Source organism: Carlito syrichta, unplaced genomic scaffold (assembly GCF_000164805.1).
Source record: "Carlito syrichta isolate Samal-C Ts95f unplaced genomic scaffold, Tarsius_syrichta-2.0.1 Scaffold303281, whole genome shotgun sequence".
NCBI classification, from domain to species: domain Eukaryota; kingdom Metazoa; phylum Chordata; class Mammalia; order Primates; family Tarsiidae; genus Carlito; species Carlito syrichta.
Window position 1 is genome coordinate 54,808 of NW_007247377.1, and position 12,018 is coordinate 66,825.

Consider the following 12,018-nt stretch of genomic DNA (forward strand, 5'->3'; position numbering starts at 1 on the left):
CCAGGACCAACCTGGGCAACTTGGTGAGACCTCATCTCTACAATAAATCACAAAAACTAGCCAGGCGTGGTGGCATGCGTCTGTGGTTCCAGCTACCTGGAAGACTGAGGCGGAAGGATCGCCCGAGCCCAGCAGGTCGAAGCTGCGGTGGTTGTGAGCTTGCCACTGCACTCCAGCCTGGGCGACAGAGTAAAACACCAACTCAAAAATAAATAAATAATCTTAAAATAACAAAATAACATGTGACAGTGTCTGTCTTCATACTCAGCACTTAGAAGATTCTCAGGCATAGTTTATTCTCTCCCTTCCTAAGAAAAGTATAAACATCATATTCTAGAACTTTAATAATATTTATCTGCTTGGAACTTTTTGGTATGAATTCATATTTGCAAGGTTTATAGGTTATTTTTTTTTTTTTGAGTTAGAGTCTCACTCTGTCGCCCAGGCTGAAGTGCAGTGGCATGCTTACTGCTGCCCCAGCATCAACTGCTGGGCTCAGACAATCCTGCCTCAGCCTTCCAAGTAGCCAGAACAGGGCATATTTCTTAAAAGGCTTGCCTCTGGAAATTAATATGCTATCATTTTGTGCAAAAACAACTAACTTTTCATTGATTTCTGTCTTTATTTTTCTTTTCTAATTTTATGTCCTAGTTTGAAACATTTCAAGCATGTCAAAAGCATTTTTTTTTTACAGGTGGAAGGAACCCTTAAAGTCTCTTTTCTTCTATCTGAAAATGAATTATTAATAAAATGTAAACGGGAGCCCAGAATAAAGCTATGCTATTTTTCAGCAGATTCGGGATATCTTTATACAGCCATGGCTTCAAATGGTTGGGAAAGGTTCCCATTTTAGGAAAGTACATATTGTCTGTGGTATAATTTGCTTAATGGTAGGTATTAGTCCTCCAGCCTGTTAGAGAATAGTGAGTTGTCCTTTTCAAAGAAAACTTTTAAATGCACCAACCTGTCCAGGAAAATTTTAAGCAATAAAAGACAAACATGAAAAGGCTGAAATACCAAAGTTCTCACCATGTGACTGAACTGGTCTGAGAGGAAAAGGATCCAACTGTTTTCTCAAAACTTCTGTAGTCAAAAGAAGAACTCGATTCAAGAGCTCGTTAACCTGCACATACACACACACATACACATTTAAGTAAATTGACATTTGAAGAGGACTTCTTTAGCTAAATTCTGTAACTACTATCTCTCAGCCTCATATAAACCCAACTCTGAGATGCATAATGATGCCCATTTTTCTAGCAGTAAGCTTTCACAAAGAGCAAGGCACAGCCAAACAGCAGCCATTCAGCCCAGGAACGCCTGTCTTCCCAACCTTGACTGTGTCTATGCGTTTCTGTCCTTGACTGCTCCCGTAGGTCTGTTCCTCACACCTTGTCCAGACCATCACTCTCGTCTCTTATCTCCTCTCTTGGCTCTTGTCCAAGCCATCCTCCCCTCCAACTGTCAGTTGGATCATGGCACCTGTATACTCTTCATGACTCCTCTGTGTGACATGACTCAGTTCCCGACTATTCCAGCGGTCAGTCATTGTTCCTTGTTATACTCTCAGCTTGGCCAGCCACTCCAACTCTGCACCAACTCCAAGAAGTTCCCCCAAAAAGGAACGTCCTCTGCTCTTCACCCAACCTTCGTGACTTTTAAAGGCCTTACTTTTCTTCATGGCTCAGTTCTTGGGCTCTCTCCTCTGGGAAACTATCTTGTATGTTAGATTTCTCTTTGTCTCGTCCTAACAGCAACTACATTTTTTCCAATACATTTTTCTACCCCACTAGACCATATGTCTCTTGAGTGAAGGTTCATTGTTTTTATTGCTTTTTATTTGCCCAAGGCTTACTATGGTGCTTCTAACACAGAAGGTACAAAACAGATATCTGACCATGAACGCACACAAAAAATTATACCTCCAGTTCACTGAATATCAATATGCACATGAAATGACAACACAAGGCTAAAAAATTCATACCTGAGTAGATAAATAATCCAAGGAAGCTTGTTGCTCATCCATGATGTTTCTTAGCAGTTTTTTGGTACCGCGTGTGTAGGAAACAATCGAATTCTGCAAATTTCCTTAACCATAATAAAAAGTGGCTGCTAAATATTATATTGTCATAGAGAACAATTACAGTGACAATCAATTTCATATAATTCTGGATAAACATATAAACATAATAATATCTCAATTTGTCTTAATACTCAGAGTTGTATTTTTTGCTAGTCTATGTTTTCTTTTATTCAGGATTAACCAAGGAAACAATTGTTTCAAAACTTCTTCATGAAACTATGCTTCCTAATAATTTAGAGTACCCCAAAAAATGAATCTGTTATAATTAAGAGATAATGTTCTGAATATCAATTCCCACTTTATAAGAAGCAGAAGGCCTAAGATTCACCAATTTTACTATGTAAGAAAGTAAAAGACAGTAATTTTATGACGGACAAGTTAATTTTTAAAATTAATTTTTGGCCAGGTTCGGTGGCTCAGCCTGTAATCCCAGCACTTTCGGAGGCCAAGGCAACTGGATTGCCTAAGCCCACGGATTCAAGACTAGCACAGGCAACTTGGCGAGACCTTGTCTCTATAATAAATCAAAAAAATTAGCCAGGTACGATAGCGCGCACCTGTAGTTCCAGCTACTTGGAAGGCTGAGGTGGAAGGATCACCTGAGCCTAGCAGGTCGGTGCTGGGGTGGCCGTTATCATGCCACTGCACTCCAGCCTGAATGATGGAATGAGAATCCAACAAAAATAATAATTTTTGTTTTAATTTTTGTGTTAGTATTATATTTTCATATAATTAAATTGCTAACATATATATGCATACACATAATAAATCTTTAGTCAAAGTTTTGGTTAGTTGGTTTCTGACTGAACTTGTACTATATATTTTCCTTTAAAAATGTTTTTATTTTAAGCCAGGTTCGGTGGCTCAGCCTGTAATCCCAGCATCTTGGGAAGCCGAGGTGAGTGGATTGCCCGAGCCCGTGGGTACGAGACCCGCCTGGGCAACTTGGCGAGACCTCATCTCTACAATAAATCAAAAAATTAGCCGGGCATGGCAGCGCACGCCTGTAATTCCAGCTACTTGGAAGGCTGAGGCGGAAGGATCGCCGGAGCCCGACAGGTCGAGGCTGCGGTGGCCGGGAATGGCCACTGCACTCCAGTCTGGGCGACGGAGTGAGACTCCAACTCAAAAAAAAAAAAAAGAAAAAAAATTTATTTCCCTTCTGAGTTTCTTTCCCCCCCACACTAGAATCACACTAATACTTCTTGCTATTTTAAATTCTGCCTCATCCTCACCTCGCCTCATCTCTCATTTTTCTTTTCAGTCTCTCGCTTTCTCTTAACTTATTAGCTTTTTCCTGGATGAGACATCTGTCTTGATGGCCCTAAAGCTTTACTCATTGGCTGAGACAGTTGTGTTACACACACAATTGGCTGCATGAAAGTGAGCTTTTTGTACTTCCTGACCTAGAAGTCACAGACCTGGATCGGATCATCCACTCCACCCTTTCTGATTCCCCTTCGTCAACCCAGCTCCTTTGCACATATAATAGACAATGGAAATGCACTGTTGCTAAATAGTTTTAACTGAGTTTAAAGCATTTTATTTATTATGCTTAGCTATTTAAATCAGCTGTGAATTTGCATTATACCTATCGTATTAGTTATTGTAGTATTCAGTACTCATGTGTTAGTTTTTACTATCCATCCCCAAGCACCTCCCCCAACAAAAAAACTAAGGTGAAATTTCCTAATAGTCAGATGAAAGTAGGAAAAACAGCCCTGACTGAATTGATACAACACTGCTATCAGCACCTTCTGGCTTCCCCCTTCCCTCTGGTCAGCTGATGTCACAAGGCTATATGAAAGAAGAATCCATCTATTTACCAAACACTTACTAAGCACCTATTATAGACCAAACGCATAAAGTCTCTGGCCCAGCGCGATCAGGGTGTATATAAAGAGACCCAAGCCATGATCATGCCACTGTACTCTAACCTGGGCGACAGAGTGAAACACTATCTAAAAAAATAAAAACAGACAAAAGCTAAAGCATATTCATCTATGTCTACCCAACCATATACCTTTGCATTGTGTTCGTTTTTAATACTTACGACACATGAAATATTTTTCTTCTCGTGTGATTTTAGTTTTAGCATCACACAGTTCCTCACAGTCCTCCTTGTAAATGGTATCATTACTCTTACTCTCATCTTTTTCATTGGCTACATCTTCGACAATGTTAACCGCTGAAGATTCCTTTACATTAAAAAATAGAAACAAGAAAAATATGCATGAAATATATGATACGACCCAATGCATAATAAATGAGAAGACTCTTCAGAAAAGGTTAGAAATCAGGATGTACAACGAGGATGAGCATTAGAGAAAAAATAATAAACTGGCTAGTTCAAATTTCCACAAATAAACCTGATAAGTAAATAAAACCTGATGGCTCAATTTTTTAATTTCCTCGGTAGTCACTCACTGGACTATATTTGAAATATAAAAGTTTACAGAATAGCTTTTTTAAAAAAAGTGATTATTTAACGACCCATCGGGTATTTTATTATGACAGTTAATTAGAAAGTTGCAAGTTTTAACCGAGGCATGAAATCTCTTTGAAAATTCCTCACAAGAAATGTGTTGAGTCAACCCTCAGTTTATAGTTTCCTGAGTTTAGGAATAGCAACATTTAAGCAATGTCTAAATAGCTCTAAACATCTTAATTGTTCCATAAATTCTATTTGGTAGTATAGTTAATCTTCTTAAACTTCGAGTATATATCTGGAAAGATAATCACGCTTTCCTCACTAAAATAATATTCTAAAATTCTTACCGTAGAATGACGTACAAAGTTACCTTGGACAGCTTCTCCACAAATAAAAATACATATATTTAAGAAGAGGAGTGAGGCTTGGGATAGAGACATCATATTTTTTCTTAGATAAATGAAAACACTTCTTCGAGTATCAGTCAGCTCTCTGTGGAAAGAACTACAGTGCATAGAGTCTTCAGTTAAAAACTTCTGGAAGGTGTACAATAAAAACAGAAGCTAACACTTAGTAGTTTCCATGCCTTCGTTAGAACAACACCCTTCATATAAAAAACAAGGCAGCTTCTAGAGATCCTGTCATTTTAAGATAGAGCATAAATCCTTTTTAATCGCTTCATGCCTAAATTATAAATCCAGGTTTTTGCAATATAGGCAATAAATAGCTAGATAACAAATAAATAGATAAATAAGTGATAGATAGAGATAGGCAAATGAAGCAAGAATTCATAAATTCATCTAATTTTGTGAGTCAGATTTTTTTTTTTTTTTTTTTGCCTTGGAAAAAGCACCATTGATACACTATACCTCAATATTTGCGAAGTGGTTCACACAAAAATAGTAAGGACACAGAAATGACTGATGAAGTGAAAAGAATATTACATTGGAACTATTTCTAAAAAATGCCAAGTAGAAATTTAATCGATGTGTACATTCAAAGCAGATGATTCAGACTTAAAATATGCTTTTAAAATGCCAAATTTTAGGGTTCTAATTGATTTGGATGTTTTACAGCTATATTGTGAAAACTGCAAAAATTCTGAACATAAGGGACATATTGTTATTTAAAATGACCACTCTTGGAAGATTGGCAGTCAACGTCCGTGGTGAGTCTTCAAAATTTCCCTTACTCTGGCTCCTTCTCTTCATTCTACAAACATGCCTAAGCCTTCGTTATCCCAAAATGAAGAGGCAAAGCAAAACTTTCCTGAGTCTTGCTTCCAGTCCAAGATATTATTTTCTACATCTCCTTTCCATTAACCTGAGAACTGCAGAACCAGGTCACAATTTGTATGGTCTTAGCATCACAGCTGATAAACAATAGGCACTCAAATATTTACTTAATGAAGAAATATCTTAAATAAACAAATTGTTTATTCTCTGACTTACCTCTTCACCGCCTACTATTTAAACCCAAACAATCTTATCTCTTATTTACTGAAACCACTTTCTCAGAGTTTCTCCAGTGGGGTAGAATGAGGTGTCTGGGAATATTGACTCAGAGACCAGACTGACAACTTTGAAGATTGGTTTCACCACTTTCTTACTCTAGAACCTTGGGCAAAGTTACCTAATATTGCTATAACTCAATTGCCTCCTTCATAGTAAGGAATGTGTTGTATGGATTAAATGATTAAATAAATGTTAGCACCTAGCACAGTGTGTGGGAAATAACAAGCATCCAAATGTTAGGTGGTGTTGTTATTTATTATTATTATTATTATTATTATTTCACTCGATCTCTATGCAGTTTCAACATTGCTGACAATATTGATTATCATTGCAATTTATATTAGTAACGAGTACATATTTTTAATTTTAAATTCTAGTGGAAGTCTTATGAAATGGAAATGAAGACAGCAGAACTTTAGCAAATTTAAACCAGCCAGATGTTAAAATTATTTGTTCTTTCACAGCTTGCCAAAAACAAATTCAGGAGATTTTTATTTGAGAAAGAAAATACTTTAGCAAGAGATGGAAAAAATAGCTTCAGCCAAGACAAAAGTGAAAGCACAAAAAAATTGTTCATCACAGGCTGCCACATCACTTGCAAGGTTATAATACTTGTTAAATTAAATAAGCATGAAAACATTGCCTGAGATTAAATAAGCATGAAAACATTGCCTGAGGCTGTGAGGCTGTCTCCTGCTTTGATATCCTCTGTGGCCAAATGCAACCTAACCTAACTGTGGCCAAATGCAACCTAACCTCTCTCTCTCTCTCTTTCTCTCTCTCTCTCTCTCTCTCTCTCTCTCTCTCTCTCTCTCTCTTTCTCTCTCTCTCTCTGTCTCTCTCTCTCACTCGCCACAACCATCCATCAACACATCTTACTGGCTCAAGCTTCAAATTATAAACACTTCTTGCCACCTCCATGGCTACCATTCCAGTCCAAGCCTCCGCCATCTCTCACCCAATCTGCTATGATAATCTTCTGTCTGAAACTGGAAACATTTCCCCTGAAAACTGGAACAAGACACTGCCCACTCTCACCCCTCCTGTTCAACATAGTATTAGAAGTCCTACCTAAAGCAATTAGACAAGAAGGAAATCAGGGGTATCCAAATAGGAAAAGTAGAAGTTAAATTATTCCTCTTTGCTGACAATATGATCCTATACCTTGAAAATCCAAGAGAATCTGTCAAAAACCTGCTTGCACTGATAAAGGACTTTGGCAAAGTCTCGGGGTACAAAATAAATGTGCAAAAGAGAGTCACATTCTCACACACCAACAGCAAGCAAGCAGAGGACCAAATAAAAAGCATAATTCCATGCAAAACAGTCACAAAAAAAATGAAATACCTCAGCATCTTCCTAACCAAAGAAGTGAAAGTCCTTTACAATGAAAATTACAAAACACTGCTCAAAGAAATCCAAGAAGACACAAACAAATTGAAAAATATTCCATGCTCATGGATAGGAAGAATCAACATTGTTAAGATGTCCATACTACCAAAGACAATCTACAGATTCAATGCAATACCCGTTAAATTGCCAACATCATTCTTCTCAGACCTGGAAATGACAATACAGAAATTCATATGGAAACGTAAGCAACCATGAATAGCCAAAACAATCCTTAGCAAAAGAAACAAAGCAGGAGGTATGACACTTCCAGACTTCAAACTTTACTATAAGGCTACAATAATCAAAACAGGCTGGAATTGGTACAAGAACAGGTATGTAGACCAATGGAACAGAATAGAGATTCCAGAAGCAAAATCTGTTTCTCAACCAACTCATCTTTGACAAAGCCTCCAACAACAACCACTGGGGAGAGGAGAATCTATGCAGTAAAAGGTGCTGGGAAAACTGGGTGACCACATGCAGAAGATTAAAACAGGACCCCTTCCTATCACCATGCACAAAAATCACCTCTAAATGAACCAAAGACCTAAGTGTAAAACCTCAAACTATGAGAACCTTAGAAAATGCAGGAGACACCCTTATGGAAATTGGAACTGGCAAACAATTCCTGATCAAAAACCCCAAGTGCCCATGCCATAAGAAATAAGAGAGACAATTGGGACCTCATCAAACTGACAAGCTTCTGCAAAGCAAAACAAACCATCAAGAGAAAGGCAAGACAGCCCACAGAATGGGAAAAAATATTTGCCAACTGTGTATCTGACAAAGGCCTAACATCCAGGATGTACAAGGAACTCAAATGTGCTGAAAGGAAAAACAAAAAACAACAACAACTACAAAAAAAAAAACAGCCCCATTAAAAAGTGGGCAAAAGACATGAATATACACTTCTCAAAAGAAGAGATACAGGCAGCCAACAGACACGTGAATAAGTCAGCCTTATTCATCAACAGAGAAATGCAAATCAAAACCACATTGAGATACTACTTAACCCTAGTAAGAATGATCATCATTAATAAAACAAACAACAACAGATGCTGGTGAGGATACGGAGAAAAAGGAACTCTTCTATGCTGCTGGTGGGAATGCAAACTAGTACAACCTCTCTGAAAAACAGTGTGGCAACTTCTGAAAAAAACTAGAAATTGATCTTCCATATGACCCAGCAATCCTCCTACTGGGAATATACTGGAGGAACTCAAATCATTCTACAAGAAAAGATACCTGCACACGCGTGTTTATGATGGCAGTACTATTCACAATAGCAAACACATGGAACCAACTGTGCTGCCCATCAAAACTGGCCTGGATAAAAAAATCGTAGTACCTATACACAATGGAATATTATGCAGCCACAAAGAAGGACAAACATATGGACTTCACAGCAACTTGGGTGAATTTAGAGTCTATGATACTCAGTGAGCTATCACAGAAACAGAAAACCGAGTTCCACGTGTTCTCACTCATAAGCAGACCTTGAACAATTATCATAATACTATAAGAAAGGGATTGGCAGTAGTGGGAAACTGCCAGGGTGGCGAGGGGAGGAGGGGACATCTCATCAACAAGCATACCTGGATAATGAACATTTGTATACCTAACCTTGAATTGCACCCCACACCTTTAAAATAAAATAATTTTTAAAATCTTCTGTCTGATACAGAAGCCCACTATTGCTTGTCCATATTGCCATAACCCTTGAAAAGAGGTAGAGACAATTAGCCCTGCACATACTTACGCTCCTGAGAGTTAGCAGAGGAGAGCATTTTTCTCTTACCTCCTCTACATTCTCACCAGTCACTTCAAGGATTCCCTAACTCTCCTGCATGCTGTGCTCATTCAACTGATAGAAATGAATCATTATTCACTTCTTTTTATTAGTAGTCACAGATTCAAAGAGTTACAGTAGCCACGTAGCCATATGTCTTGTCATTTGTATACCCTTTTGTCTTGTTATAACTACTGATTCGTGATATGTAATAATATAATAATGGCTACTTTGTAATAGGCTCTGATACTCCCTTGCTCTGTGGTCAGCTCGATGGACTCCTCTGCCTGGAGTTACCAGTAAGTGAAATTGCAGGCTATCTCTAGTAACTGGTACCAAGTAAAAGAACTATAAATGTCAGTACTGACAAGATACAACTGTAACAAAGGTTCTGGTTTTATGTTAATCTCTAGCAACCAGCAAACCTGGGCTTATAAATATGAACTGTGAAACCTGAGGGCTGAGCAGACTTGTGCAAGAAATACCAGGTTCTGACTCCCTGCATTCTGAATTCAGAAACAAACCTCTTTCTTCCAGTTCTCTGCCTCCTGATCTCTTATTGGCGATGAGAGTCAGCAGCCGAGCATTCTTCAGACCGTAACATGTCCTCATTGTTTCTGGTCTTACCTCTCAACAGTCTAGTTTTCCCCACATCAGCCAGAGGATCCCATTTAGTGGTTAAAATTAGATCGGTACTCTCCTAGTCAAAACTCTCCAGCGGCTTTGCCTACACTGAAGGCTAGACTTTTTTTTTTTTTTTTTTTGAGTTGGGGTCTCACTCTGTTGCCCAGGTTGGAGTACAATGGCATGCTCACAGCCACCACAGCCTCGACTTGCCTTCAGCCTTCCACGTAGCTGGAACTACAGGTGCGTGCTACCACGCCCAGCTAATTTTTAAATTTATTGTAGTGACAAAGTCTCACCAAGTTGCCCAGTCTGATCTCGAACTCCTAAACTCGGGCAATCCTTTCGCCTAGGCTTCCCAAAGTGCTGAGATTACATGGTTGAGCCACTGTGCCCGGCCGAAGGCTGGATTTTACATGAAGTCCTTGCATAAGAAATAAGTCCCCACGAAACCTAGGCCATGACCTTCTCCAGGCTCATTTTAGCACTCTCCACTACCTCACTCTCTCCCAGCCACAGTGTTCTTCTTGCTGTTCTTTGAACACAATGACATGATTCTGCCTCCAGTACCTTTCAGCCCCTCTGCCTATTGTATTTTTTCCCCAAATATTTGAATGGCAACTTCTGTTCTTTATTCAGACCTCTGACCTAATTTCCCTTCCTCCGAGGCCTTTCCTGTCTCGAACAGAGCTGACATCAGTCTCTATCCCCCACACTACAGTATTCCATTTCTTCCTTATAGCACTTTTCACTACCTAATATATTCTAGTGGGAAGAAAACTCCATATATGCTTAATGAGCATGGGACTTTGTAATTTTAATCAGCACCATAACCCCATTGCCTAGAAATGCTTGACACATATCAGGTGTTCAGTCTATGTTTCCTTAACAAAAAAATGAATTATTTTATGGTTTTAAAGTGTGAGAGAATAAAACATTATACTTAACTTAGATGTCTCTTCTGATAAAATACAGGGATTTAGTGTACTATTCTTCTTTATTGCTTGAATCATATTTGCCTTTCCTGTCAAGAGACAAAGTTTATAAAATACTCAAATATTCCCTCTGTAATCCAAATAGCTAAGCTTAAAGCCATTTTTTAGAATCTAGGACTATCACAGATTAAACAGTATTTGGAAAACCTGCTTAATATTTTGGAAAAAAGAAAGACTCTAAAGGTCAAAAAAGTTGGCAACCTTGTTTGAAATGTCTTTTCTAGCCAGGCTCAGTGGCTCAGCCTGTAATCCCGCGCCTTTGGGAGGCTGAGGTGAGTGGATTGCCTGAGCCCACGGGTTCGAGACCCGCCTGGGCAGCGAGACCTCATCTCTACAATAAATCAAAAAATCAGCTGGGCGTTGGTAGCGCACACCTGTAAGTCCAGCAGGTTGAGGCTGCCGTGGCCTTGAGTGTGCCTCTGCACTCCAGCTGGGCGACGGAGTGAGACTACTACTCAAAAAAGAAAAGAAAAGAAAAGAAAGAAAAAGAATCAAGATCCATGTGTGTGGCTAGACCAGTTAAAAACCTACCAAGAGAGCTAATTGTCCAATTATATACGTTTAGCCTTTTTTTGGTGTCAGGATTAGATATTTTATCTTCTTGGCAATATCCTGGAGGGGACTTGCGTGTTTTAAATCAAAACGGGATTTGTTGCAGCACTTTAAAATTGCAGTCCCCCAAGAGCTCACTCCACTTTGAGTCCCTGCATCCAAGTTTGCAAAAATTCTGTTTTAAATAGTTTCAACTGGAAAAGTTTATTATTTGAACTCTAAAGATGAAGAAAGGCAGAGACGTTTGAATGAGTGGGTGAACGATCTTTATTTGGTCTGTACATTCTGCTTCCAACCTGGGAGTTTTTCCACGAAAAAAATGGGCTGAAATACAGTCAGAATTTATATGTGCTTTTATATCGGGCGCCAACAAAGAGTTTCAGCCGTTTTCCAAATTTTCACTTGCAGAGCCATTCAATGAGCGGTTCAAAACTCCATTTAATTTTCCATGCTTCCTGAAACAATTTCAATACCATGATCTCTTCTGGCACGTCTTCCCAGGAGATTACTACGTTTGCTGTGATGGTCCATTTCCAGAATCTGGCAGGAAACCTTTGAAAAGTAGGCCTCCTAAGTAGGGCAAAGGCAAGGAAGACGCTTGCACAGGCAATGGCAGAAGCTTCGTCGAGTCGGGGGGG

The 12,018-nt window shown here is 38.9% G+C and overlaps 1 protein-coding gene across 1 annotated transcript in view; it reads right to left on the reverse strand.

Annotated features, from left to right (window-relative positions):
- Positions 1-5,010, reverse strand: part of ANGPTL5 (angiopoietin like 5) — a 17,968-nt gene extending 12,958 nt beyond the window's left edge. The window contains exons 1-4 of the mRNA XM_008058290.1: positions 4,862-5,010; positions 4,137-4,281; positions 1,985-2,088; positions 1,030-1,123 (exon numbers count right to left, since the gene is read on the reverse strand). Of these exons, the coding sequence (XP_008056481.1) occupies positions 1,030-1,123; positions 1,985-2,088; positions 4,137-4,281; positions 4,862-4,957 (439 nt within the window). The 5' untranslated portion in view covers positions 4,958-5,010. The remainder of the gene's footprint in view (positions 1-1,029; positions 1,124-1,984; positions 2,089-4,136; positions 4,282-4,861) is intronic.
- Between the last annotated feature and the right edge of the window lie 7,008 nt (positions 5,011-12,018).